Source organism: Ogataea parapolymorpha, chromosome IV (assembly GCF_000187245.1).
Source record: "Ogataea parapolymorpha DL-1 chromosome IV, whole genome shotgun sequence".
Classification (NCBI taxonomy): Eukaryota; Fungi; Ascomycota; class Pichiomycetes; order Pichiales; family Pichiaceae; genus Ogataea; species Ogataea parapolymorpha.
Genome location: NC_027863.1, coordinates 1 through 26267, shown reverse-complemented (window position 1 = coordinate 26267; position 26267 = coordinate 1). Strand labels below are relative to the sequence as shown.

Sequence of the window (26267 nt, the reverse complement as noted above, 5' to 3'; positions counted from 1 at the left end):
ATGTGCTCGATTTGTATATATGCCACACATGTCTGCCTGTTTTACTGACCGTTTAAGTATGAACTCAGACAAGAACACTGTTGAGATTGTCTCCGAAGACCTGGCTCACAAGCCACACCCAATAACCTCGGTGTTGAGTGCGCAGAGTAACATATTTGCAGATGAGAACCAAGACATCACTCTCGGATTTATAAGGGAGTACGAGAAAAATGGACTTTCGTCGCTGGCTAACGTGGATCTGAATGCCATCACAAGAAAAATTGACAAGCAGATGATGTTGATCATGTTTCTGTGTTACACCTGTCAATTTATCGACAAAGTCGCTTTAAATTACGCCAATATTATGGGTTTGAGAAAAGACCTCGGCCTCGTCGGTAACCAGTTTTCCGACCTTGCAACGTATTTTTTCGTTGGTTTCCTTATTTTTGAGCCAATACAGGGCTTCTTCATCCAGAAAATCTCTCCTACAAGAGTTTTGGCCGTCAACGTCATGATATGGGGTGTGCTTTGCATGTGCAGCAGCGCGACGTCTAATTTTGCTGGTATGATTACCGTGAGAGTTCTTTTGGGCTGCTCGGAAGCCGCCATTGCACCTTGCTTGGTTCTTATCACCGCGTCCTGGTACACCAGGGGTCAGGCAGCTTTCAGAACGGGAATCTGGTACTGTGGTTTGGGAGCTGGTCAAATTATCGGAGGACTTATTTCTTTTATTTTCCAACAGATCTCCACTTTGGCACCGTTCAAAGGGTGGAAAATTATGTTCCTTGTGATCGGTTTCGGCAATCTTCTGGTGGGATTCGCCGCCTACTTCTACCTGCCTGTCAACCCTGTCGAATGCAAATTTTTAACTCAAGACGAAAAATATGCTCTGCTCATAAAACTCAGCGAAACGAAAATTGGTGTGCAGAGCAAGAAGTTTGTGAAATCGCAGGTCTGGGAAGCTCTAAATGACATCACGCTGTACCTGTTCTTCATTATCGCTTGCACCATTTCGTTTTCTTCCAACACTATCACAACGTTTTCTTCGGTTGACATTCTTTCGTTTGGATTCACCTCAAAACAGGCTGCGCTTTTGAACATGCCGTCAGGAGTCGTCTCGATCGCCTCTACGCTCCTCTCAACTTTCTTCATTATGAAAGGATTTCCTAGAGGACTGTCGATCATGATTCTCTGTGTCCCTGCAGTTTGCGGAGGTGCCCTGCTTTCCTTCTTGCCAAAATCCAACCAAGCTGGACTTCTTGTTGGAATATACATGATCAACACCATTGTTGCTCCATTGGCGATCATATATGCGTGGGTTGGTAACTGTGTTGCCGGACATACAAAGAAGATTTGCTTCAATGTTGCCGTCATGTTTGGTTTTGGCCTAGCTAATATTCTAGGACCACAGTCGTACAGAGCAGACGACTATCCGGACTACATTCCGGCAAAAGTCAGCATGCTTGCAACGCAAGCTGCTACCATAGTGATCGCCGCCCTGATCAACCTAGTCTACTTTTTGAGAAACAAGAGAAGAAGTAAAGAGCCGAAAAGAGCCATGGATGAGGATGTCGCAGCCGCTTACCTCAACAAAACCGACTTTGAGAATCGTTCTTTTAGATACTTATATTGAGACTATTGCCGCGTGCCGGGCTGTGCAAATTATAAGATTCGCTTATCAGTAAAATAATTAAAGTTCGAAAATATAACATGACTGTAGCTCCAAAGAAACGAGCTTGTGACTGGTGTCATGCTTCAAAGCAGGTCTGCTTGGGAGGCAATCCATGTGATCGGTGCTTTCGAAACGGATGGACTTGCACCAATCAGCGGCCAGCAAAGAAGATAGGAAGACCGCCAAAGCCGATGAGCGATAAACCACAGAAACCGCGAAAATACAACAAGAATGGGTGTTTGACTTGCAAGCAAAGAAAGCGCAAATGTGAAAATGAGACTTGGCCATGTAAGCTGTGCTTGCGTCTTGGTCTGAAGTGCAGTGGAGAGGCTGGCACCACTACTTCTGCTGAAATATTGCTAACGAAGGAAATCGATTCCTTCGATGAGCTCAAGGAAGCGGAAAAAATGTACATGAAATATTTTGTCAACGATGTGGCACCAATATTGTTCGCAAAAAACCACGCTCATGTCTTCCTCAAGCAGGTTGTGAACCTGGCATTCCTGTATCAACAGGTCAGAAACCCTATTTTGGGGATCGCCGCCACTCATCGCTCTTGCAAGTTAGACCATGAGCTGTCCTCCGTTCGTGAGCTCAATCCGGCCTATCGAGATTCCATCACCTATCGGGCTCGCTCAAAACTTTCGGAATATCCCCAGTGTTCAGATGAGATAGAGCTTCTTTCTGTGCTGTTGTCTGTGATGATGGAAATTCTTGTTGGAGATAGTCTTGATTGGTTTCAGTTGCTGCAACGTGCTTATAGAATACTTGAAAGATGTGGTGGAATCTTGTCTCTAACAAATGACAAAGACGATCAGCTAAAACTGATTAGCGTCCAGCTCTTTTGTTATCTGGATTTTGTGTCAAGCTTGAGCACATGCAACCCGCCATATATCGAAATGCAGCAGATGAACCAATTTGAAACCAGCTACAACATATCTGAATCCCTTGAAGAGTTTGACATTGAAGGCCTAGTGGATGAGAGTTTACTGTCGAACACAGAAATAAATTCTCGATTTGTTTCGTCGCTGTTGAGTGACAGCGACACTTCCAATATACTCAAAATCGAGCTCGGGTTTAAATTTGGCATTGCAGGTGATATATTCAAAATTATGGGCAAGATATCTGCCCTAGCAAGTCTCCGCAAGTTGCGCGGAAGAGACAGCAAGTACGATATCGAGTTCGATCGGTTTGCCAGCGAGATAGAGATGAAGTTGCAAAATTGGGATGTCCCTGAGGAAATTAATTTTGAAAACATCTCAGATTTTCAGAGAACACAGTATGCGCTGGCATTGCAGTGGGCTTGCTTCTTGCGGCTGCATCAGATACGCTACGGATACAACAGGGATGACTCAAGGCCCAAGGGATGTTTGGTGAACATTTTGCAAGCTATAGAATCTATTCCTGAAGGATCACAGCTGGAAAGTGGACTAATGGTTCCTCTCATACTTGCTGGCTCTGTGGCTAGTCGGGAGGATGACCGTAGAGTGATATTGAAGAGGATGAGGAATATCAGCGGAACGCTAAAGTTTCCTTACATTCAGCGATTTGAGATGCTGCTGATGAGAATTTGGGAGCGGGATTCACTGGATGGCAACTTTGTGAACTGGGCGGCGGTCAGGTATTACGAGTTTCCAGGGTTGGTGATGTTTTAGCTGGTACCAAGACACCGATACCACAATAATTAACGAGGCGCGATAAATATTATATACGATAACGGAACTCTGGGTTTTGACCGTCCGTCAAATCGGCAAACTCCATGTTCTCAACTGGCTTATACTTGTCACCCATTTTCTCTCTTTGCTTATCTCTGCGACGATTCTCTGTGACATTTAGCACTGTGAGTACGATCATCAGTACAATTGCTCCACAGTAGCATCCAACAACAGTTGCCTTGGCCTTTGGATAGTGTGGTGCGTCTGAGGACTGGAAAGTTTGAGGCCCAATGATATTTCCGCATGAGTAGCCAACAAGCGAGATGGCATTTGCGACGAGCTTTTTGGTGTGTCCAGCAGTGTTGGAGGTGACACATGACGTGACCAAAATGATACCAACAGGAGCCACTCCGAGCAGGTAGTAGCCAGCAAGCTGTGCTTTTTCCTGTGCAGCAAAGGCAAGCAGACAAGATGCGATCACGACCAGCACCATGTACGAAATACCCAAAATCATTCTTTTCTTGATGAAGATGGATAGGTATCTCAAAGCAATAAGACCCACGCACTCCACACCTCCCAGAGGTGCCTTAATCAGCAAGGACCGGATGGAGGAATATCCCATGGACTTGAGCAAAATAGTTCCAAACCCACTGATACCTCCGTTGGGGATGGCCACTAGAATTCCAATGGCAAAATAGATCCAGGTTCTCACGTCCGTGACACATTCGATCAGCTGGTGCTTCTTGAAATGCCTGTTGCCAAACCCTTGATTGTTTCCTCTGATTCTCTCCACCACATTGAGCTTTTCTCTGTGAGTCAAGAATCTGGCCTGTGCTGGAGTGTCTGGCATGATTAGCATGATCAACAGTCCGTTCACAATAGTGGCCATACCAATAATCATGAACAACACCTTATAAGCTTTCATGGTGTATTGTCCAGATCTTTCAAAAAGGCCATAGGAAATGCCAGAAAGGACAACAGTGCCGAGACCATTGAATCCATAGAAAATTGCGGTCCGGCCAAAATGTTCAGTGTGTCTGTAGTACTGGTTAAGTATCACAACAAAGATGGGAGACACAAAAGACTCAAGGGCTCCAAGCAATGTTCTAAGAAGAACAAACGTAGCGTAGGACTTTGCACTAACATGCAAACATTGTATAATTCCCCAGATGACAATAAAAGTGCTAACTGCCTTGATAATCGGTAATTTTTGTAAAAGAATCGCAGAAAACGGCGCCGCACACAAATATCCAAGATAGAAGCAAGAGTTGGTCCATGAGTACATCTGTCCCTCCATGTTGTAATCAGTCTGGATCCCCATGACTGCTGCAAATCCGATCGACGTCTTGTCCATGAACTGGATCATGTACAGAAACGAGAAAAGAGGAAGGACGATGCAGTCAAGCTTGAAGAGTAATTTTCTGTCTTCCTGTTCAGAAAATACTTGGTGGTCGGCCTCCTGGGCCAAATCCATAGCCTGGTCAACATCGTCAGTGATTTGGACAATCTTTCCTCTTGGGGAGATGATCGTCGTTAATGGCTGGCCGTTTTCGACTTCCATCACCCCAACAGATTCAGATTTCTTGGAATAGTCGTCAGTCATATTTTAATCTTATCTGGAGAATAAAGAGCGTTATATATGCTTGATCCAGGCTTATTCTTTGCATCCGATAAGTTGTTATCAGTCACTGAAATTTTTGTCCAAGCGGCTGAGATTTCTCGACCGCACCCTCCAAAGATATCGTCACAATTTCCTATTTTGTATTTTGCACATTATAAATATAGCGGATCTTTTCCCATCTGCTAGGCATGGGTCAACAAGTTTCAACACAGGGTACAACACCTTACAGCGTCGCTATTCCGGGGCATGGAACTTTGACCGGATACACTTTCAAGGCGCCTAGAACAGGCAATTCTTCCGTTCATCGGTTTGCAAAGGTTCCATTTGCTAAGCCTAGCACTCCCGAGAACAGATTTAAGCTCCCTGAGCCCCTTCCTTCAGACTATGATTACACTGGAGACTACAAGGATTTTGGTCTCAAATGTCCTCAACCATCAGTTCCTCACCCTCAATTTAGATATACTAAGTCGCCAACGGAGGAAAACATCTTGTACTCCAATATCTGGGTTCCTGCTTCGGACAAGTACAAACCAAAAGATGGGTGGCCGGTTTTAATTTATATCCACGGTGGATTTCTTCAGTATTCTACTCCTAACAATGAAATGTTCAACGTCCATGAGATGTTTGACGACGAAGACTTCACTCAAAAATTTATCTTAGTGGCTCCTGGGTACAGACTCAACATGTTTGGTTTCTTGTCGTCCAAAGAACTACTGGAAGAGGATGCAAAATGCTCTAATCAGGGATTTTGGGATCAGAGACTGGCCATTGAATGGACATACAAGAACATCAAGCACTTTGGAGGAAACCCAGACAAGATCACAGTTGGAGGTATCTCGGCCGGGGCGTACTCTGCGTTCTTCCAACTTGCCTATGAGTTGTACCATCCAGAGGCTGAACAAATTATTAAGCAGGCTATGTTCTTCTCTAACATGGTCTATATTCAGCCAAAGACAATTGCTGAAGTGCAGAATCAGTTTGACGAAATAATCGAGAAGTTGGGCATTGATCCAAATGCATCGTCTGCAGAAAAATTACAAAAGCTCAGATCTATAGATACTGGTTTTATTGAGGATTTCATTCCTACTCTTTCATTGCATACCTTCAGAGCTGTCACTGATGGCCATTTTATTTCACCAGATCTTATCAAAGACATTCGTTCAGGGAAACACGCTAAAATGCTTGCTCAAAAAGGAGTCAGGATTTTGATTGGCGAGGTTGACAATGAATTGGTGAAGTACTCCTACCTCAATACCCCCCAAACCGTTTCAGAACTTCCTCTTCAAGTTCAGAACTATTATCCAAAAGTTGTGGTTCCTACTCTGATGGATTTATACGGCGCTGAAAAGCTCGATGAAAACTCTCCTGACTTCAAAGAGGATCTGAGAAAAGTTTATGGTGCTATCATTTCGGACGGTCAAGTTTATGCCTCTGCCAGAGGATATATCAACTCTCTGGTCCAGAATGGATATCCGGAAAAAAACATTTACAGATACAGAATTAGCTTCCGTGCTAAATGGCTCGACCAGCACATCAGTCCAGACTTGAACGTTCCTCACGCATGTGATGCGCATCTCTGGTTTTACTGTTTGCGAGAGGGGTACACCGAACCTGAAAGGCTTGTGATCAATAAATGGCTGCAACCGTATCTTCAATTTGTGAACTTTGAACAGGACATCACAGAGTGGCCATCCTTTGATGCCAAGAAAATCAGGCTTCTTAAAAGAGACGGCCAGGCGGAGTACGTTGAGGATCCAGATTGGGACTGGGGAGTCAAGGTTGCAACTGCTGTTTATGATAAGCAGATTGAGTGCACAACATAGATTTAATTAATTGTCATAATTAAAGTTGAAAATATTCCAGTATAGGAAATAGTAAGAGCGTCGACTAGTCTGTACTTTGCTAATGAAGTTTCATCAAGTGTATTCCTACGACGCATGAGCACAGTGAATAACGATTTAATCAGTTATATTATCATTTAGTTCATAGTACCTCATTTTTAACCTTGATCACCCCGTCAAATCTTGTGAGCAAAACAGCCGGCCACAATATCTTGATCTTTTCTAGCGACTGGATGCATTTCCTCACTAGTGGCGCCCTGATATCACCATTTAAATAATCAAACAACTCATCTACAGTGTACTCTTCGTCGACAGGAAGCATGCGAAAATTAACCCCTTGATTAGGGTGCTGCTGGATATGCTTCAGAATTATGGTCAAGGCTTGGAATGGGTATGAGTTCCTGATTACCCACAAGCACGCAGGCTTACATCTAAGGCCCAACTCAATTTTCATGATAGACTCATTAACCAGCAGCAACGACTGAAGAAGGAGACTGTAGCTAGGATCATCCAAAGAGTCTTCTGAAGACATGACGGAATCCCTCAATATATTTATGAGTAAAGCTGATTTGCGGATCCCAAGTCTTCCCTCGGTGACTAGCCATTTTGCATAGATTGGATCAAGATTGAATTCTGTCAAAAGTCTGTGGTTCAAGCTGTTAACTAGCCGTTGTGTATCCACAAAGCGTTCAAATATAGAATCATATTCACTCTGAGTGGTAACTCGAATCTTATTCATTTCCGCGATAACGTCTCCCCAAAGAATCCCATTGTGAAACTGTATGGATAAATAGACCAGTGAATGGTGATCTAAATCAGTGGGAAGATTTTTGTAGGTCTCGCAGAAATCTCGATGCATAGTTGGAGGCAGTCCACTGTAGTAGGATGACAGTGAATCCATGTACGAAATGAAACTGTAAAGGATATATCTTAGGGAGCTTCCAGACGACTGAGCCGAAAAATTTCTGTGCAGACCGGCTATCTGACACAAACGGCTGAGAGATGCTATTTCACTGTTCTTCCCAATGCAATTTAGCGAGCCAACATAATAGATAAGGGTGGCCGCGACAAGAGATGACATTGATGGGGAGTTCATTATGCTTATCCAATGCTTGATATTTTCAATGGCACGGAAGCTGTTGAGTTTGACATTCTCAAAATCCACCTTGTCACTAATATGTTGCATGCTTCCGTAATGAAACATATTGGACAGCTGATTCACCAGTGAGCTACTAAATAACACTGCTAGAATTTCGAGAAGTCCATTGAGATCTTTGTATTTCTCCTGCGTATTCCACAACTGCCCGTAGTGGATGAAAAACTCCTCTTGATCCACTATGGGTATATATGGATGAATGTTTTCGAAAAAATACCAGACAAGAAAGTTGCAATCCTCTCGAGATGGGAGTCGCTCCACCAGGTCGCGGACGCCAGACAAAGGTTTGACAGGTCTTGTAAAATCGAAAACAACACACTGGTCATGGTCGTCATGACTAAGGCCAACGATGGTATTGACATTGGATTCCTTTTCGGCAAACGGGAAAAAGAAAAGCGAGAAATACTTCGAATACTCGCCTGTAGAGCTTATGATTAAGTTGAAATTCCTTTTTTCCAAAGTCCTTGCTTCAGGAACAAGCTGTGTATTAGAATCCAGCCTCTCAACCTCCAAATCATACTGTTTTTTATTTCTAGGCTGGCTCGTATATTTTCTATTGTAAGTTCGCTCTATAATCTGCTCCTTCGTAAAATATTCACAGGTTTTACCCAAACGTGCACATCGTCGACATGCTGGTTTTTCTTTTCCACATTTCCTCTTTGAGAGATAGCACGGCTTGCAAGAACTTATCAGCCGTTTTCTAGTGATAATCATTGCTTGGCGAGAGTGCGGTCGTAAAAAAAATCGAATGATCACCACCAAAAATATGCGGCCGACAAATTTGATTTTTATCACCGCACCCACAGCTAATAAAAGTGAGCCTAAAAATCAAGTTTTACCACATCATGAGTGATACGTACGTTGTTGTCGGAGCTGGAATAGTTGGCCTGTACACGGCATACTCGCTGGTATATGAAGCTGGTGTCAGTCCCAAACATATAACCATAGCTGCGGCGCACATTCCAGGCGATCAGAGCATTAACTACACCTCTCCCTGGGCAGGTGGTAATTTTTCCTGCATTAGTCCAGGCGACAAGAAGTCTCTTTCCTATGATCGTTATACGTACACCCATCTGGCTGAGATCCAAAAAAAGCTGGGCGGTCCATCATGTGGTCTGGACATGAGACCAGCTACAGACTACTTCCACAAATATCCTCCTGCGAAGAAAATGGAGTCGCTAAAGGAGTACGTGAAAGACTTCCGCATTCTCGATAAGAGTGCGCTGCCTAAGGGAATTGTTTTTGGGATTAGCTATACCACCTGGAACTTTAACTGTCCACTGTTCCTGCAGAATTTGGCTAGTTTCTTGGAAAAGCTTGGCGTGACTATCATCAAGAAGAAACTCGAACACTTGTCGCAGGCCTTTTTATCACCAAATACTAAAATAGTTTTCAATTGTACCGGAATTGGTGCAATAACTCTGGGCGGCGTGAAGGACACCAATGTGTATCCTACGCGTGGGCAAGTTGTGGTCATTAAGGCTCCACATATTCAATTCAACATGTGTTTGTGGACAAACGAATCGGCTACTTACATAATTCCTCGGCCAAACTCTAATGGAGAGCTTGTGATGGGAGGATTTTTGCAAAAAGGTATCAGCACTGGTGACACCTTCAAGCACGAAACCGAGGATATCATTAAGAGGGCAACCGAGATGGCACCACAAATTCTGGATAAACCTCTGGATGTGGTGAGAGTGGCTGCAGGACTTAGACCTTCGCGTCATGGTGGGCCTCGGATTGAGGTCGAGGAAGTCGAAGATGAAAAACTCGTTATCCATAATTACGGGGCTTCCGGATATGGATATCAGGGAGGATGGGGCATGGCCCACGATGCGGTCAGATTGCTTATCAAAGCGCAACGGGGAAGCATGGCGGCGTTATAGCGGGGAAAGTTTGTTATCAGAATAATAAAATAGAAAAAAACCGGGTATTGCGGCCGAATCAGGTAAATATAAGTCGACGTAATACTTTTTCAAACAATATGCATGATAAAAATATTGTCCGATAAGCGATAACGCGAATATATAATAAGGTCATCAAAGTGCTCGGAAAAAGGTCGAGGTGGTATTTTTAGCGTCCAATTATTAAAATTTCAGGAAATGACGACCGAGGAAAAGACACCTGCTCATGTCAGCCAAGATGCTGCAACATCTCTGGAGAGCGGCCTTATGCCAGAGATCAGCAAAGTGGATAATGTGGCCGTTGAAAAGAAAGATGCGGTTTTGTCCAAGAAAATGTATCTCATCAACAACGCGATCGATGAAATTGGATTTACTTGGTACCACGCAAAACTGTTCTGCATCGCAGGATATGGGTATTCTGTCGACTCACAAATGGAAATGATTCAGTCTTCTGTCCATAAATATGTCGCGTATCAGTTTGGAACTGCATTTCCTATCGACACTGAAATTGCGTATGCTGGATTGATTATTGGATCTATTTTCTGGGGTTTCGGTGGCGACCTTATTGGAAGAAGATTATGTTTCAACAGCTCTTTGCTTCTGACTTCTATGTTTGGATTTTTGGCCGGCGGCATGAGTTCTATGTCCACCTACTGCATTTTTGTGGCTCTTGCTAACTTCAGTGCGGGTGGAAACTTGGCAATGGACGTTGCTGTGTTTTTGGAGTATCTCCCATTCAAGTACCAGTACTTGAACACTGTCATGGCAGCATGGTGGGGAGTCGGTCAAACAACTACCAACCTTTTAGCCTGGGCGTTTCTGCCAAACTTCTCCTGTAGCAGCGCTGATTACTGCCCTTCAAGCATCAACAGAGGATGGAGATACACCTGGTATGTCAACAGTGCAATTGTTCTGGCCTCTGGCTTGCTTCGTCTCTTCTGGTTTAAGCTTGACGAAACTCCTAAATTCTTGGTGTCTGTTGGAAGAGATGCCGAAGCAGTTGAGAATTTGCAGAAACTTGCCAGAAAATACAATCGCAAATGCTCTTTGACATTGGAACAACTTCAGGAGTGTGGTGATATTTCCTCTGAATACTACACAGCCTCTGAAGACGGGTGGGATCCGAAGAAAATTCTCTCGATCGTCCGTCACCACTGCAAAATTCTGTACCAAGATAAGATTAACGCATGGTCCACAAGCTTAATTTTACTCTCATGGCTCTTCATTGGTATTTCCTACAGTGTTTTCTACAACTTCCTCTATATCTATATTGCTTCTCATGGAGGAGATACGGGAAGCTCTACCTACATTGTCTACAGAAACTCGTCTTTGGCGAACTTTGTGGGTATTTTTGGTCCTATAGTTGCAGGATATATCATTCTTCTGCCGAGGGTCGGTAGAAGGTATACGATGAGTTTTGGAGCATTGGCTACCATGGCAATTCTATTTGGTTACACAACTGTGCGGACAGCGTCAGGAGACGCAGGATTCAGTTCTGCTACTTACTTCTTCATCAACATTTACTATGGATGCTTGTATGCTTACACGCCAGAGGTGCTTCCAGCACAAGCCCGGGGTACGGGTGTCGGGCTTGCTTTGGTGGCTGCAAGAGTCTCTGGGGCTTTCTCGCCAGTCACTTACTGGTATGGACAAAAATCAGGTTCTTCGATCCCAATTTGGGTTTGTGGAGGAATCATTGGATCTTTGGGTATAATATCGGCCCTGCTTCCATTTGAACCGTCGAAACAACGTTCTGTTTAGTCTATAAATATCAAAACAATGCTAGCTTTTCTTGTTGAGTGAACACTCAGTCAAACATCAGCTCTTTCAGATTAAATGGCTCCTCAAATAGCGATTCCCATGAGTCCTTCGCAGAATCCTGAAATAATTTTAAGGTTCGGATACTTCGTAAGGCGGAGTCATTACTGGTTGCGTTCAAGCCAAATTTAGGGATGTCCGGCACCTCCTGTGTGACTGCTTTGTTTTCTATCAATGGAATCGCTCCATTATGAGATAGAAGTGAGATAGAATTTGGGTCAAACGGTCCATAATGCGACCCGCGATCAAAGAGGTATTTGTTTTCTAAATTTCCTTTCCTGATAACTTGCTCAGCCGTGTCGCGATGTACTGTCTCTAGAGTTTGAATGGCGCTCCGCGCTGGCGGACAATGGATCTCCAGTTTTCGAAGTAGGTCTTTGGTTATCGCCATGGTATGTTCGAGCCTCTCAACTGTGTCTGCGAATAGTCGGAGTTGTGCACAATTTATAAAACAATAAAGTACCGTCAGCCCTGATTGATAAATGGAGTAGACAGACAAGTATCGATAGTTGATGCTTCGGGTATGGCTCAGAACCTCGTAAGTGGCTATAATCTTAGTACTGCTCTCGAACAAAGCCATAAACTCATCGACTGTGAGACACTCGGGGGACATATTGTCTGGCCTGTAAAGTCTCTGTAATTGCTGGAAGTAAGTTAGAATGAGGAAATTCTTGGAAGATATGAAGGCCTGCTTTACAGCTGAATCTGTTTTCCTTTCAAATTGTAGAGCCTGAGCAAGCCATGAGTTCAACTCCACATGCATTTCATGTCTCCAGTTCATAGCGGATTTGTTCATATTTGACACAGCATTTTTGCTGCTAAACTGTTGAATCATTGACTGTAGTTTTCGAATTTTGAAAAATAGTGACGAAATGGCAAGCCTGCGATCATCCACGGACACTTCGTCAAAATTGGTTGTAATGTCAGTATCATTTAAACTGAAGGGTTTATTGACATAACAGCATATTTGTCGATCGAGCGCATAGCAGCACCAGAATAGCCTCCTGTAATAGCTGCTCCCAATGTTTTTCACCACATGCTCCTCATGCAAATCCATGTCAATACATAATCTCATTGCATTCGCAATGACATACCATATTCCTGGGGAAACAGGTTTTAAAAGACCAAAGCAACATATCAAGAGAAGAGATTGTAGAATTTGCATTTGGGAGCTGATATCACGGTTGTCTGGTACTGGGGAGGTAATTTTGGCTAAGAAAATCTTTAGTTGCACGATGGAGCTCAGATAATAACTTTGAGATTTATCGCTCATGTCGCCTGTAATTGCGGTTCCAATGGCAATAGATATATAAAGAACAAAAAGCTCCCAGTGGGACAGGTTTTCAGGAGATTGATAATGCTTGGAGCTCAATTTGTACAAAACGGTTTCGTCTTCTACTATTGGATGCTGTATCCAGGCTATTTGGTAGTAGTTGGAGATCAGCTGCTCGCATTCAGCCATTGAGGATGGAAGCGGCTCCGATCTGTCTAGGTGCTGATTCGAGTCGATTTTGCCATAAATGGAGATTTTTGTGAATTCGTTGTCCACCGTTGGAGAGCTGTTTCTAAACGGGATCATGGAGAGCACAGTTAAGTGAGCCATAGACGCTGCAGATGAACCATTCACAGCACTAAGGCTCTCAAACATGCTCTCATACTTTGCCAGTCTTTCCTCGAGGAGATCGATTCTTTTTTCAAGCATTTTGATGGACGGCTCTTCCATTGGGAGAGGGCGAAACACATCTGGGTAATCGGATCTTGGTCTCAGCTGCCTGGTCGACGAGTCAAGGACCATACATTCCACGCCAAGACGATCACATCTTGAGCACCTAGGATACCTGAAGTCACATTTATGTTTCAAGGAACGGCATTTTTGACATGCTGTTTTTGATCTGATTGGACCCATTAGTTATAGTTTCACCTAGATTAAATCTTTTTTTTTTAACTCCATGCGGCCCGAGGAGTCGGCCCGAGTCGGTTAACAGATTTGGTCGCTGATAAGTGATCGTATAAAAGAGGGTAAAATTCTTGCTTCAATAATTCCTGACCACATTCGAGAGTATGACTTACATTGAACGGACCATACCTAAGATAAGCCTAAAGGATAAAGACAAGCGAAGAGAGGAGATCAAGGAGCAACTTTTTTATGCCGCCAAAAATATTGGCTTTTTCACTCTGTGTGAACAGGATTGTCCATCGCGAGAAGACATTGAAGAGATGTTCCGATTATCTCAAAAGTTTTTTGGCCTTTCCCATGACGTCAAAATGAAAACACCTCATATTAAGTTGCTGAACTCGGGATTCGAGTCTTGCTCTCAAATAAGACCTTCGACCGGCACTGCAGATCAAAAAGAATCTTTGCAACTACAGTATCACAGAATCAATCAAAACTGGCCAGCTGAAGAAGACGTGGGCAAGGAGTGGAGAGAGAAAACAAAAGCTTTCATGGAAAAATGCCAGCATCTAAGCGACTTTGTGATGGAGTTATTTGCCGAGGCTTTAGGATATCCTACGGACTTTTTCACAAAAGCCCACATCATCAGTTCCGATACAGCCCAGACGACTTTGAGACTCCTGCACTACTTTGATACCAGCGGCAAGAAGTTTGACGGGAATTTCTGGAGAGCAGGACCCCACACGGATTTTGATTGTTTGACTCTTTTGTTTCAACGCACTGGCGACCATGGTCTAGAAGTTTGTCCTGGCCGTGAAGCTCATACAGATTTTGGCTACTCAGACAAATGGACACCCGTTCCATCAAAAACGGGCGATATTGTGATTAACATCGGCGATATGTTGATGTCCTGGTCAGACGATATTTTGAAATCTAACTTTCACAGAGTTCGACTTCCCACTCCAGACGAAAACCAAGGAGACCGCTACACCATTGCATACTTCAACCAGGCTAATACAGATGTTGTCATTCAGGGACCTCTGAAAAAATACCCCCCAGTGACCGGAAAAGAATTTATTGAAGAGGCTATGAGGAAAAACTTCGAGAGGCTGCAGAATGTTACCTAATATAATTTATCTTTAGATACGAAGCATTTTTTATTTTATCAAATATCTTTTTAGATAAGCTGATTTAGGAAATTGGTTTCATCCGACATTTAAAAAACTTTTCCGTTTTACTCGATATTCAAATTATTTTGCTTTCATGCAGCAGGTTTCTTGGGAAAAGCTACAAGCTAAAGGTAATCCGTTACTTTCACCAGCTTACAAAAGTAACGGCCATGTATTTACATCCGGAAATGTCGGTAGTAAACCAGACGGGACGTTTCCATCGGATGTAGCTGAACAGACGAAACTGGCTATCCAAAAACTGGAAAAAGTGCTCCATGCTTCCGATTCCTCTCTTTCTCAAGTTTTGAAGGTCCTTTTGTTTATTGCGGATCCTAAGGATGCTGCCACTATCAACTCTGTGTACAAAGACTTCTTCCCTCATATGCCTTCCAGATCTTGTGTCGTTGTGGGATTCCCTAACAAGCAAGTGAAAGTCGAACTGGAGTGTGTTGCCAGCTACAACCAGAGAGGCTCTAAGCTATAGATTAATAGGTTAAACCCTACTCTTGAATATCAGACGATAGTTTTTGTTCAAGAACTTCAATTGCGTATCATCTAAAGTGTTAAAGAATGTAGGCCGCAGACCCAGCCCTCTGCATTGATATCTAGTTGTTTTCAAAGGTCGGCTTCCAGTCCCAGTAAAAGCTAATTTCCTTAGGGGCATCGTCTGGAAGCTCACAGGCGGAGGCATAGTCAACCTCTGGAGTGATAATGTCAAGGTAATCCTCTAGTGGACAAGAGTAACCCGGTCCTGAAGAGCATCCTGGAACAGGATACACCTTGTCATTTAGAATGGTTCTCACAAAAGAGGTGTCAGAACAGTTAAGTTTCTCGATAATCAGCCTGGCTCCTTGAGGAACGAGCTCAGAGGTTTTGAAACTTCTGTGGAAATCCACGTCTTCTGTTCCCAACTCGGTATCGGTGATGAGTCCAAGAGCAGTGATATAGTTCAGTAAGTCGTTGTCGTGGGAAAAGGAAAGCCAAAGTTTGCCGTCTTCTTGCAGCAACTTGGCGGTAGCATTGGCATAGACACCGCCGGCCACGGCGCTCATGTTATAGCCAGGACCAAACTCATAGAACTTGGTGACATCGTTATTGTATTGCAGAGCAATAAATGCCTCTCTCGAAAGAGCATCGCAGAAGCTCGAATGCCCTTTGACATTCGTTTCGTAAGCACAATAGGTTCCCATGGTGGTAATGTCGTCGGCGGTGATGTTGAAGCCGGGAGATAATTCATTTAATCTGTCTGCTTCTCTTTGGAAAATCTCATCACCAAACGAATAATCGTAAAACGAAGAGTTATATGTTGGACAATTGTCCTTGGTGGTCAGGGCATTTGCTCCTTTGCTGGTATCTGTTTCGTTGATGACTTGGATTGAGCAACCTTTTCCATAATCCGGCCCAAAAAATCCACGACCAAAAGATCTTGCGGTGTCCACAACCCTGTCCTCGCTTGCTGCAAATATAGGTAGAACTTCGCTTGTATTCACTAACGAGTCATATCTTTCCCTAAGATAGGTACCAAACTTGAAGGCATTGAGTAGGCCAGAGTACAGGCCCCTTGTAGTTTCAAGTTCATAATTATCGCTGTCTGGAACAAAGTACTCCAGATCCTCGACAAAGGCTAGAGGTCCTTTGTAGTCGATAACGTTGGCCTTCTTGAGTCTCTCATAAAATTTCTTATATTGCTTTCCAGAGCTTTCAGTCGGGAATCTTTCCCCGTGTCGCATGAATAATTGTGCCTGTTCAATTTCACAATGAGGAGGAGTATCAAGTGGAATGCCAAACCCACTATGCTCAACAAAGGGACCAGCGCCGACCATGAACTTTAGTAAGTTGTACTGGTCTGTGGCAACCTGGTCGTAGCCAGGGTGCAAAATGAGGCCATTGACCACAATGGCACCAAGAGTAAGTGTCGTTGCAAAGGAAAACATTGAGGTCAAGAGTGAGGTAGATTGACCATATTTATAGCGGAGTATCAAGGATTATTTTTTATTTTACAATTACTATTCCGGGTGAATATATTGCATGCAGTATTGTAGACCACAATAATTTTTAGCACGTGTGATGAATTAAGCCCGTTCTGGCCCAAAACTGCTCTACAATCTCCCGATCTCTCTCTATACTGCCTCGAAAGTGCTCGTGCTTCCTGCAGCTTGCATATTATAACCGTAAACGAACTCTCGCTCAAGTCTGGGTATGTCTGACGATTGGCGATCATAGAGGATATATAAAGTTTTTGTTTTGGAGATCGGTGAGATCGAGATTAGCAATGTCGACTGCCTCTTCAATTGTCTTGCCTGTCTCTGGGTCTTTCACCAAAACAACTCCCTTGACGCTGTCATCATCTCTTGCTGCTAGTCTCTCCTTATTTCTAGCTTTTAGGATGTAGTGAATCACGAACGCAACCACGGCTGTTCCAAACCAAGAGAGCACAATTTGGATAGTCCATGCAGCATAGTAACGTGGGCCCGTGCCATGGTCAGAATATCCCTGGTTGCCCTTCCAAAGTTGTGGCGAAATAATGTTCGAAACACCGTAAGACACCATAAGCATCAAATGTCTGACATAACGTTTGGTGTTACCACTGGCGGCAGCAGTACTCCATCCCAAGATTACAATGTAGGCCAGCGCAAATGTGTTTCCTGCAAGCACCAGCATCGCAAGCAATGCGAGCTTGTTGCTCCAAGGAATTGTCACCATAGCTATACCACTAGCTACCGCCGGCACGCAACCCAAGAAAGTGGCCCAATGGCTTTGGTTGGGGAAGTAGTAGATGAAGACGGATCCAAATATCATATAAGCCCAAGAAAATCCTGCTCCGGCAACGCTGACAAGAGTGGAGCCCAAGTTGGACACACCCAAACCGACATAAAGCAGATTTTGCTGGTATGCAAGGTTATTCGATAACATGATCAAAAACATTGCAAGGGAAAAGAGCCACGAAAGAGGGTCACGAAGACATTCGACAATTTGATCGCGTTTAATCACAGTTTGCGTAATAGACGAAGAGCTTGTAGCGTGAACTTTTTTGATGAGGAAATATTTCTCTCTCGTCGTGAGGAACTTTGCTGTCGTAGGATCAGCAGGATACCAAATCCAGCACACTGCAGTAACGATTAATGTCATACCACCAAGAATGATCATGAAAATCTTCCATGGCGGAATGGTTCCTGTTGCGTACAGAACTCCATAGGCAATGAAACCTGCAATAATATTTGGAGGACCAACACAGCTAACCCAGAAAATAGGCTGGATAGTTGCTCTTTGTTGCGGAGTAAAGAATTGAAGCATAGTCACTTCCAATGCGGGCACAACCACACTCTCTGTGACACCAAGCAGCAAGCGGAGGAAAATCAAGCCCACAAAGTTGTAAGCGGCACAGTGGCAGAAAACCAAGATGGCCCAAACAAAGAGTGTAACCGTCAGGAAGTACCTTTGATTGACCTTCTGCAACACGAAGTTCAAGGCCTGGCCCACAGTGTACCCAGTATAGAAAATTGAGTTCAAGTCGTCGTACTCCGTAGTTCCGATTCCTGTTGACTCATATAATCCGAGAATTGACGCATAAGATAAGGTAGCCTTGTCAATATACAGCATTGTGTTGATGATAGAGACCAGAGAAATAACGGCGATCAAAACCTTTTTCGTCATACGGGAGTCCTCTTCATCTGTGAGCGGTGAATTCTTGAAGTCCTCATCGTGGAGTTCAAGGAACGCTAATGTGCCGTCCGCATTTTTTTGGTCCACGACAGCGGGCACTTTTTCGCCAGCTGAAAGAACCTGTGTTACAGAAGCTGTGCGTGAGCTAGAAGTCTCCTTAGACATTTTGAAGTACAATTCTAGCAGATCGAAAGCGCATTATATACTACCCTAGCGATGGGCGGAAACAAAGGTGTGGCTCGCATCACACCACGGAGAAGAATTGCTTAAAACGGATGAATGAAAAAAAAAAGCCAAAAAAAAAAAAAAGACTTCTGCACTGCCGTGCGTACAGCGCTGGCAGACCGGAATGTGAAAGAAAGAAAATACGCCCCGTCAGCTGTCAGGAAACTACATTACCTGAGTAGTTGCCAAACTCGGGACAACTCCTCTACTGCACTTGACTCGGCTGAAAGCAGCAATTTTAAGTCAGCAACTCTTGAAATTTTTTTTTGCGGAATCTGCCATCTTAAACCACTAACCAAACTGCAAAAATGGGATCAATCCTGAAAAAAACATCATCATTTTTGAAAAGCCACAACTGAGAGGGTCCACAAGCCGGTAAATGAGCCGGGAGTAAAGCCGTGTTCACCAATAAGGAATCTACACGCGAATCGTGGATGCGGCCGCTATATCGCAATATGATCGGAGACCCACACCCCGTGTTCCTCAAAAGAGAGAAGCAAGTCCGAAAGATAGGAATTTAATTGTGGCTGAACAGGTATACCGATTTGCCTCAAGAATCTAAGTCCGTCGTTGCTCTACTGTGAGCCAGTGAACAGACTGGTTGTGAAGTGCTCAATGGTGCCTCCAGATGTGGGGATGGAAATTAATTCATATACGAACAAAGGGTTTGAATCACATTATGCAAAACACCCCTTGATTGTATTCAGCAGCATTTGACGGGCAAAACTTGATTAGCGAATCTTGGCAAAAATAGGTCTCAAAAATTTTCACCCCCTATTTAGGTTTACAATGGAAATAGAATTCCAACTAGGCGATTTCAATTCCGCAGAGACCGTGACCTGTAGCCTTTTGTCCGCATCTGAACCTCATAGAAACAATTAGGTAGTATTGTTAGTGTTTAGTCAATTCATTAAACTCTCCAAAGTACCTTAGCCAACAACTCCCAATTGAAGTCAAAAACTGGGTGAGCATAGTTCTTGATGACACAAAATACGCCAGATCACCTTTTGAAATCAAGATATCCATGTCCTGCTCCCTTCTCAAGCGTCTGCATGAGTAGTTACAGAAGCCTCAATTTCTGTATACACTATCTCTAGATTGCCTCGAGTACTGTTGAGATGGAAGGAAGGATTTTCTCCATCATGTTCGTGGTAATAAGATATTCTATCTGTTTTGTGTCAATTCAAAATGAAACCCATTTTTGTCTTCTGTGACTTGGTCAGATTCCTATATATTTCGGACGCTTAACATAATCTCAAACTTATCTCATATAGGATGTACTGACACCATCGAACTGAGATCTCACCCAGGAGTGAGCCACGGATGTCCAATTTGATATACCATAAGCCAGTGACCCCTAAACAAGCTGTATCCATCTATTGGCCATTGCGGTTACTAGAGAAAAAAGGGTTCAATTTGAAAAGGAGTTAGCGAAGGCACATTAAGTTCAAAAATGCCATGAGACTTCTTCGTCGGCCTTAAGTTTGAGTGCAAAAATATCATAAGTGAGGTCAAGCAAATTGCTTGATAAATCCTCACTCATGAAAGATATAGAGTGCTTAAATGCGCACTGCCTAAGTGATCCCAAAATGGATCCTCAGACAAGATACGAGTTGCCTTCTTCGAGGTGGCAAGTTTTGGCTGGGCAACTCGCATTGCCCCGGTCTGATGCAACAGGAAGTCGTGCCAAAGTGTGACATCAATAACCCTAATTTAAACACTTTACACACCGATCACTCTGCAGTCGAAAATCTGAAGAAGTCTTGATATCTGCGTGATATCACATCTCCTACTCTGGTACGATATCCTCTTGACAGGTTTCTCCTTAGTAAATTTCAAGTAAGTGTGTCCTGATACGATGAAAATGTCATTGGTTCACCTTCAAACCCAATCATCTACTTTTTGGCAATTGGAGTGCTCCAAATTACATGTGGAGACTATGGACTGGAACTTAAAAGGGTGAATGTGTTCGATTTTCTTGAAATCACTGACAAAGGTACCTGAAACCATTTTTGTAGTTTAAGATAAAGGGTCCTAAATGCAGTTTCTTGGGCTGAATTAAACAGCAAGCTTTGATTAGGATGCGTTGCACCACTCTTAGATGTAAACTAAACGTTGTTATTATTGCCTAGCCTACGCAAACCCACAGTGGTCAACACCACTAGCGGTTATTTTTTTTTATCAAAGCTTATCAGGGATGCATATCTTTTTTCCAGTTTCGGTCTCGAAACAATAGATAAGATTTTTAAGGGGCCAGGTCAATTCTAAGCGGCATTTGAAATGGTCGCTTTTTTTCGATTCTCAGAATAATAACAAGGTTTTCATTTTTGTTCCTGAATACTCAAGACCTTCAATGAAAGAACAAAAGCAGCCTGTTGTTACAGTTGTGGATTCAGACTCCTCTTCAGTTTCGTCTGTGCAGCAAGGACTGAAGAGAAACCTAAGGCCGAGACATGTCAATTTCATAGCTCTCGGGGGATCCCTTGGTGTTGGACTGCTCATTGGAAGTGGAGGCGCTCTTGCAATTGCTGGTCCTGTGGGTATGCTCATCTCGTATGCCCTAATGGGTGTGATAACAATGTGCACGATTTTTTCTCTCGCCGAGATGTGTGCTTATCTGGGCCGCGAGGGGAATTTTATCGAAATTATGGCAAGATTCATTGATAAGTCCACAGCGTTTGCCTTCACATGGTCTAATGCTCTTAGTTTTAGTCTCACGCTCCCTTCTGAGATCTCTTCAATATGCCTGCTTATCGGGTTTTGGGACACTGATAAAAAGCTACCTGATTGGGCGACTGTCCTCATATTCACATTCATTATCATCATGGTTAACATAGTGGATGTTGGAGCATACGGGGAAGTTGAGTTTTGGGTCACTATGATAAAATTGATTTTGTTCGTTGGCAGCATCTTCTTTTGCTTGATAGCTACGTGTGGAGGCAATCCATTGCACAAAACCACAGGCTTCCAGTACTGGAGAAATCCTGGACCGTTTGTTAATTACCTTACAGATAAGCCTGTAGGAAAATTTCTTGGAGTTTGGAGAGTTCTGGTGAACGCTGCTTTTGGTTACCAAGGAAGTGAAACAATTGGACTTGCAAGTGGAGAAACTCCCAACTTTAGAAAGCTGGCACCTGCTGTGATGAAATCAGTCGCAATTCGTGTTGTGACATTCAACGTGCTATCATTATTTATGGTGTCGCTTATGGTTGCTTCTAACGACCCCAACCTTTTGAGCGCCATCAATGCTGGTGCTGGTAATGGTGCCCAGTCCCCATTTGTGATTGCAGTCGAAAATGCTGGTGTTAAGGTCCTTCCATCAATTGTCAATGGTGGCATCTTAATTGCTGCATTCTCTGCTGCCAACACTCAAATTTATATTCCTTCAAGATCCTATTACTATGGAACCAAGTACGGTTTCTGCCCCAAGTGGTTGATCAAGACCAATAGAAACGGCGTTCCCTACTACTCTGTTCTTTTCAACGGTGCGTTTGGACTTCTTGCACTTCTCACCTTGAACAATACTGCCGCACAGGTCTTCAATTGGCTCATGAATCTTGTCACCGAGTTTGGATTCATTTGTTGGGCTTTGATCAACTATGCCTTTCTAAGGTATTACTACGGGCTAAAAAGACAAGGAATTGACAGAAGTTCAATTCCGATATACAAGTCCCCACTACAGCCTTACTCAGCTATATTTGCATGTTTCATGCTTGTTCTTGTTGCCATTACCCAGGGGTTTACTGCTTTCATACCATGGGATACACAAAACTTCTTTGCGGCTTACATTTCTTTGATTCTTTATTTTGTTTTCTGGCTCGGATATAAACTGTGGACCCGTGACTTTAGAGAGATTCCACTTGACAAGATTGACTTTTCATATCCTGAGGATGAAGAAGATCTAGAGTACGACAACAAGGCTGCAAAAGTCATGGATAAGATTTTTTGTTGATGACTCTAAGTGCTAAACAAGTATGAGAGGGACACACTCTACTGGGCGCCGGACCCAGCGCACGGGTACATCGATTATGAGTTCTACAAGGGGGAGACTAAATAGCTGAGAGATAGAGTAGATAGAAATATTAGGGTGGCCAAGTTTAAGAACTACACCGACCCCTGCCCGGTATAAGGTAAAAATATAAGGTAAGCATAATTTTTTAAACATGGCTGAGACACGAAAATATAGAAGTCGTAAAAGCCGGCCATGTGATTTCTGTCGGCGGCGGCGCATGGCGTGTCTGAAAAAAGAGAAGGCAGACAAGTGCGAGGGATGTGGTCTTCGCAACCAGTCGTGCACGTACACTACGGGCCCTATCAAGAAGAAGCGTCCAGACAGCTGGAAGGTGGAGACGGCCAACCCTTGCATTTTTCGACTCGAGCGGCGACCAGACGTTGCTCCTGCCGAGAACAACGCATTGGAGCTCCATAACGGCAAAACTAGCTTGTTTGTGGGATTTAGTGGAGACCGGGATCCGTGGCTGTTGAGAAGAATTGGGGAGGCAGCAGGGGCAGATTCAGGGACAACATATTTGCTGAAGAATACTAGCGCGCAAACGCCGATTGTGTTTGCTATGCACCCCACCGAGTATCTCGAGCCACGCCCGGGGTGCTACGAGGTAGATGCTGTGAGGGAGGCGGCCAAGCCGGTAGAAGACAGCTTGTTGGAGACGTATTTCTCTGTGGTGAACTCCTCGTATCCCATCATGAACCAGTCAGTTTTCTATGAGGAACTGCGCAACGGGACGATCTCTGCGACTCTTCTTGCTTCGATGTACGTGGTGGCATATCCGTTTTTCTCCGACAAATCTGTGGTTGAGAAGAAGGCTGCCGATTGGTTCAAACTCTCAGACTTCACTGCGCGCGCTCTCCCACTGGAGCAAGGAGCGTCGACGATGCAGACCGTCCAGGCAACCCTTCTGAAGCTGCACGAGCGCCCGATGATCATTCGAGACGCCAACTTCCCGCGCCATTGGGTACAGACAGCGTCTCTCGTTGCGTCTGCACAGGAACTGGGACTGCACATTGACCCCGTCGGCTGGGACATCCCATGGCGAGAAAAGGCTATGCGACGCAGGCTCTGGTGGCTGATATACGTGCACGACAAGTGGGAGAGCCTGGGATTGTCGCGTCCTTCACACATTCACAGCGACGATTTCAGTGTCGGCGAGATCAGCGAAAGCGACTACGAGGAAAGCGACTACGAGGACACGGTTCCGGGAGTACAGATGTTCCTTGTGATGGTGCGCCTGACCAAAGTACTTTCCGAGCTGCTAACGCGGTTCTACACGGTCAAGGCTCTGCAGAGACCAGCTGAGGAGTCCATGGCGATCGGCATCGAGCTTTTAAACAGGATAGATGCAATCGACACAATGTACTTTCCAGTCGCAAGTCCTGCCGGACCTATGGCTTCGTTGGTGCTCGCGAAGACAACGCTGGCACTGTCATGCTGTCGGTCAATCCTCTACACAGATACAGATGCGTGCTACGCGTCTCTGACCTCACGGGCTCTAAACTACTGCAGCGAGTTCAACGTGTTTCTTACGGGCCTGCAGTTTGACGGCTTCTGGTGGTGCTACTCACAGATGAACTTCTCAATTGTGGGAACCTGCATGCTTGCCTTCTACGTAATTGCACAAAGCAAGGTTGACGGCGAGGCTTGGAAGAGCCAGGTCGAGTGCTACCGCAACAATCTGTCCGCGCTGGCCGAACAAACACACGTGACGCAGCTTGCCTTGATGCGTTTCGATGCGTTGTACGAAAGGATCGGCAAGCGGACAGGAGGCGATGTTCCGAAGAGAGTGGTGGCAACGGACGAAGACCTCTTTGGTGAGTGGCTAGCAAACAACGGATTCTAGCCCGCGGGTCATTTTGTTGGGTGTGCCACGACCAAAACATTGTTTCTCTCGCTGCGGTAGCATTGTTTTTTGCCCGCAGGAGGAAGAAAATAATATATAAGCCAGGGGGGTCTGGGGTAGTCGGCAATGACCACCACAACTATCACAACACTAAGACTGGAGAGCCGCTTCAAGGAACTCAAGCGCGAAATCATCAGGCCAGAAAACCGCGAGGCTGTCCAGGCCTCCTGGGGAAGACTACTGAAAGCTCTGGACAGAAAGGCCGACGAGATCAGCCGTGCAGGCTCGTCTTACATCCCAGAGGTCAACTGGGGGGACATTGAGAACGGTGGTTTTACCGAGGAGATGACTTCTCTGATCCACGCCCGCGGCTGCTTGATTATCCGCGACGTGATCGACGATGAGCAGTGCAACCAGTGGAGAGAGGATACCAAGAAGTACATCAAGAGCCATCCTGGTATCACCGGGACTCCACGCACTGGTGTCACCAGCAATTGGTTTATTCATTGGTCGAAGGCACAAGTGGAGGCAAGAAGCCACCCTCGCATGGTTCAGCTTATGAAGGCTGTTGGTAAGTTGTACAAAAACAACGACCCTGACGCTCTTCTGGACATGGACTCGCAAGTTGTGTATGCTGACCGTTTGAGAATCCGATACCCCGGGCGCGACAGCACGCTCCCACTGCATCTGGACTCGAGCTCTATCGAACGGTGGGAGGACGAGCAGTACAGAGACGTGTATCGGGAGATTTTCGAAGGCCGATGGGAAGACTGGGATCCAAACCTCATTGACAGACGTCCTTCTGCAAATCAGGATCTGTACCAAGGTATGAGTAGCAACGGGTCTACGTGCAGTGTGTTTCGCTCGTTCCAGGGTTGGTTGGCTCTTTCTGACGCCAAGCCTGGCGAGGGAACCATCTGGTTTTTGCCGGACCTGAAATGTGTTTTGGCGTACATTTTGCTCAGACCCTTCTTTGATGAGCGGGGCAATTTGGACCTGAGCTCTGCACAGTTCCCAGGCGCAACACCTGGCTCTGGTCAGTTCATGGCAAACGACAGGGCCATGTTTCCGCATTTGCAGCATGACAAGAGCGTGGTTGGCATTCCTTACGTCAAGCCCGGCGACTTTGTCTTGTGGCACGCAGATCTTTTGCACGAAGTGGACGAGGAGCACAAAGGCGACAAGGAGTCGTCTGTCGTCTATATTGCACACACCCCGCTGTGTCCTTACAACATTGAGACTTTGAAGGACTCGAGAGAGTGCTTCGAATCAGGAGCAAAGCCACGAGACTTTAGGTACGAATATGATGATGGTCCTGACGAGTCGTCGTATGAGGATCGGGGACGTGAGGAGCACTTGCTGTCGCTGGAGGGCAAACAAGCGCTGGGTTTGGTTCCGTTTGACGTGAATGAGGAAGGTCTGACCCCGGGTCAAATCGCCGTCCGCAAAATGGCAAACGAGGCAATGCAAGGATATTGGAGCACAAGTCAGTCAGCACCAGTTATGCAGAAAACTAGCCAAGTTGAGTAGTTAAAGAAGAGAATTAGAGTTTTTCATAACATAATGTTAATTGGGGCGTTCTCGAGGATCTAGCCGAAAATCAATATGCAACTTGAATAATAATGCTCAGCAAATTTATCTTTGGGCGCTGGGAAAAAGTGTGGAATGCTAAGTGCGGCTATCGCTTAAATTTCCTATCCAAGAAACAAGGTTTCGAATCGAACACATTATTGTTTTCGAAATGATTGAGGCTGCAATATGGTGACGACATGTGGCAATTGAGATATTCATAGACGAGGCAGTGGGTTTGCACAG

At 44.7% G+C, this 26267-nt stretch overlaps 15 protein-coding genes across 15 annotated transcripts; 10 read left to right on the top strand and 5 right to left on the bottom strand.

Moving 5' to 3' along the window:
- Positions 1–58: 58 nt before the first annotated feature.
- HPODL_00904 (putative allantoate permease) lies at positions 59–1612 on the top strand (the record flags this gene model as incomplete). The annotated part of the gene is made up of 1 exon (XM_014079346.1): positions 59–1612. The coding sequence occupies one exon, from the start codon at positions 59–61 to the stop codon at positions 1610–1612; it is 1554 nt and encodes a 517-aa protein (XP_013934821.1).
- A 446-nt stretch (positions 1613–2058) lies between these two features.
- On the top strand, positions 2059–3306 carry HPODL_00903 (Fungal transcriptional regulatory protein; the record flags this gene model as incomplete). The annotated part of the gene is made up of 1 exon (XM_014079345.1): positions 2059–3306. The coding sequence occupies one exon, from the start codon at positions 2059–2061 to the stop codon at positions 3304–3306; it is 1248 nt and encodes a 415-aa protein (XP_013934820.1).
- A 49-nt stretch (positions 3307–3355) lies between these two features.
- HPODL_00902 (Allantoate permease) lies at positions 3356–4909 on the bottom strand (the record flags this gene model as incomplete). The annotated part of the gene is made up of 1 exon (XM_014079344.1): positions 3356–4909. The coding sequence occupies one exon, from the start codon at positions 4907–4909 to the stop codon at positions 3356–3358; it is 1554 nt and encodes a 517-aa protein (XP_013934819.1).
- Positions 4910–5115: 206 nt separating this feature from the next.
- Positions 5116–6750, top strand: HPODL_00901 (putative esterase/lipase; the record flags this gene model as incomplete). The annotated part of the gene is made up of 1 exon (XM_014079343.1): positions 5116–6750. The coding sequence occupies one exon, from the start codon at positions 5116–5118 to the stop codon at positions 6748–6750; it is 1635 nt and encodes a 544-aa protein (XP_013934818.1).
- A 160-nt stretch (positions 6751–6910) lies between these two features.
- Positions 6911–7669, bottom strand: HPODL_00900 (uncharacterized protein; the record flags this gene model as incomplete). Its single annotated transcript, XM_014079342.1, has 1 exon — positions 6911–7669. The coding sequence occupies one exon, from the start codon at positions 7667–7669 to the stop codon at positions 6911–6913; it is 759 nt and encodes a 252-aa protein (XP_013934817.1).
- Positions 7670–8769: 1100 nt separating this feature from the next.
- HPODL_00899 (D-aspartate oxidase) lies at positions 8770–9810 on the top strand (the record flags this gene model as incomplete). Its single annotated transcript, XM_014079341.1, has 1 exon — positions 8770–9810. The coding sequence occupies one exon, from the start codon at positions 8770–8772 to the stop codon at positions 9808–9810; it is 1041 nt and encodes a 346-aa protein (XP_013934816.1).
- Positions 9811–10026: 216 nt separating this feature from the next.
- HPODL_00898 (uncharacterized protein) lies at positions 10027–11589 on the top strand (the record flags this gene model as incomplete). Its single annotated transcript, XM_014079340.1, has 1 exon — positions 10027–11589. One exon carries the CDS (start codon positions 10027–10029, stop codon positions 11587–11589), a length of 1563 nt encoding a protein of 520 aa, XP_013934815.1.
- Positions 11590–11635: 46 nt separating this feature from the next.
- On the bottom strand, positions 11636–13369 carry HPODL_00897 (Pyrimidine pathway regulatory protein 1; the record flags this gene model as incomplete). Its single annotated transcript, XM_014079339.1, has 1 exon — positions 11636–13369. One exon carries the CDS (start codon positions 13367–13369, stop codon positions 11636–11638), a length of 1734 nt encoding a protein of 577 aa, XP_013934814.1.
- A 338-nt stretch (positions 13370–13707) lies between these two features.
- Positions 13708–14667, top strand: HPODL_00896 (uncharacterized protein; the record flags this gene model as incomplete). Its single annotated transcript, XM_014079338.1, has 1 exon — positions 13708–14667. One exon carries the CDS (start codon positions 13708–13710, stop codon positions 14665–14667), a length of 960 nt encoding a protein of 319 aa, XP_013934813.1.
- Positions 14668–14803: 136 nt separating this feature from the next.
- On the top strand, positions 14804–15193 carry HPODL_00895 (Protein tdcF; the record flags this gene model as incomplete). The annotated part of the gene is made up of 1 exon (XM_014079337.1): positions 14804–15193. The coding sequence occupies one exon, from the start codon at positions 14804–14806 to the stop codon at positions 15191–15193; it is 390 nt and encodes a 129-aa protein (XP_013934812.1).
- Positions 15194–15314: 121 nt separating this feature from the next.
- Positions 15315–16643, bottom strand: HPODL_00894 (Acid phosphatase PHO1; the record flags this gene model as incomplete). The annotated part of the gene is made up of 1 exon (XM_014079336.1): positions 15315–16643. The coding sequence occupies one exon, from the start codon at positions 16641–16643 to the stop codon at positions 15315–15317; it is 1329 nt and encodes a 442-aa protein (XP_013934811.1).
- A 283-nt stretch (positions 16644–16926) lies between these two features.
- On the bottom strand, positions 16927–18537 carry HPODL_00893 (putative transporter; the record flags this gene model as incomplete). The annotated part of the gene is made up of 1 exon (XM_014079335.1): positions 16927–18537. The coding sequence occupies one exon, from the start codon at positions 18535–18537 to the stop codon at positions 16927–16929; it is 1611 nt and encodes a 536-aa protein (XP_013934810.1).
- Positions 18538–20950: 2413 nt separating this feature from the next.
- On the top strand, positions 20951–22549 carry HPODL_00892 (Basic amino-acid permease; the record flags this gene model as incomplete). The annotated part of the gene is made up of 1 exon (XM_014079334.1): positions 20951–22549. The coding sequence occupies one exon, from the start codon at positions 20951–20953 to the stop codon at positions 22547–22549; it is 1599 nt and encodes a 532-aa protein (XP_013934809.1).
- Positions 22550–22760: 211 nt separating this feature from the next.
- On the top strand, positions 22761–24452 carry HPODL_00891 (Transcriptional activator protein DAL81; the record flags this gene model as incomplete). Its single annotated transcript, XM_014079333.1, has 1 exon — positions 22761–24452. The coding sequence occupies one exon, from the start codon at positions 22761–22763 to the stop codon at positions 24450–24452; it is 1692 nt and encodes a 563-aa protein (XP_013934808.1).
- Positions 24453–24578: 126 nt separating this feature from the next.
- HPODL_00890 (uncharacterized protein) lies at positions 24579–25982 on the top strand (the record flags this gene model as incomplete). The annotated part of the gene is made up of 1 exon (XM_014079332.1): positions 24579–25982. The coding sequence occupies one exon, from the start codon at positions 24579–24581 to the stop codon at positions 25980–25982; it is 1404 nt and encodes a 467-aa protein (XP_013934807.1).
- Positions 25983–26267: the final 285 nt, after the last annotated feature.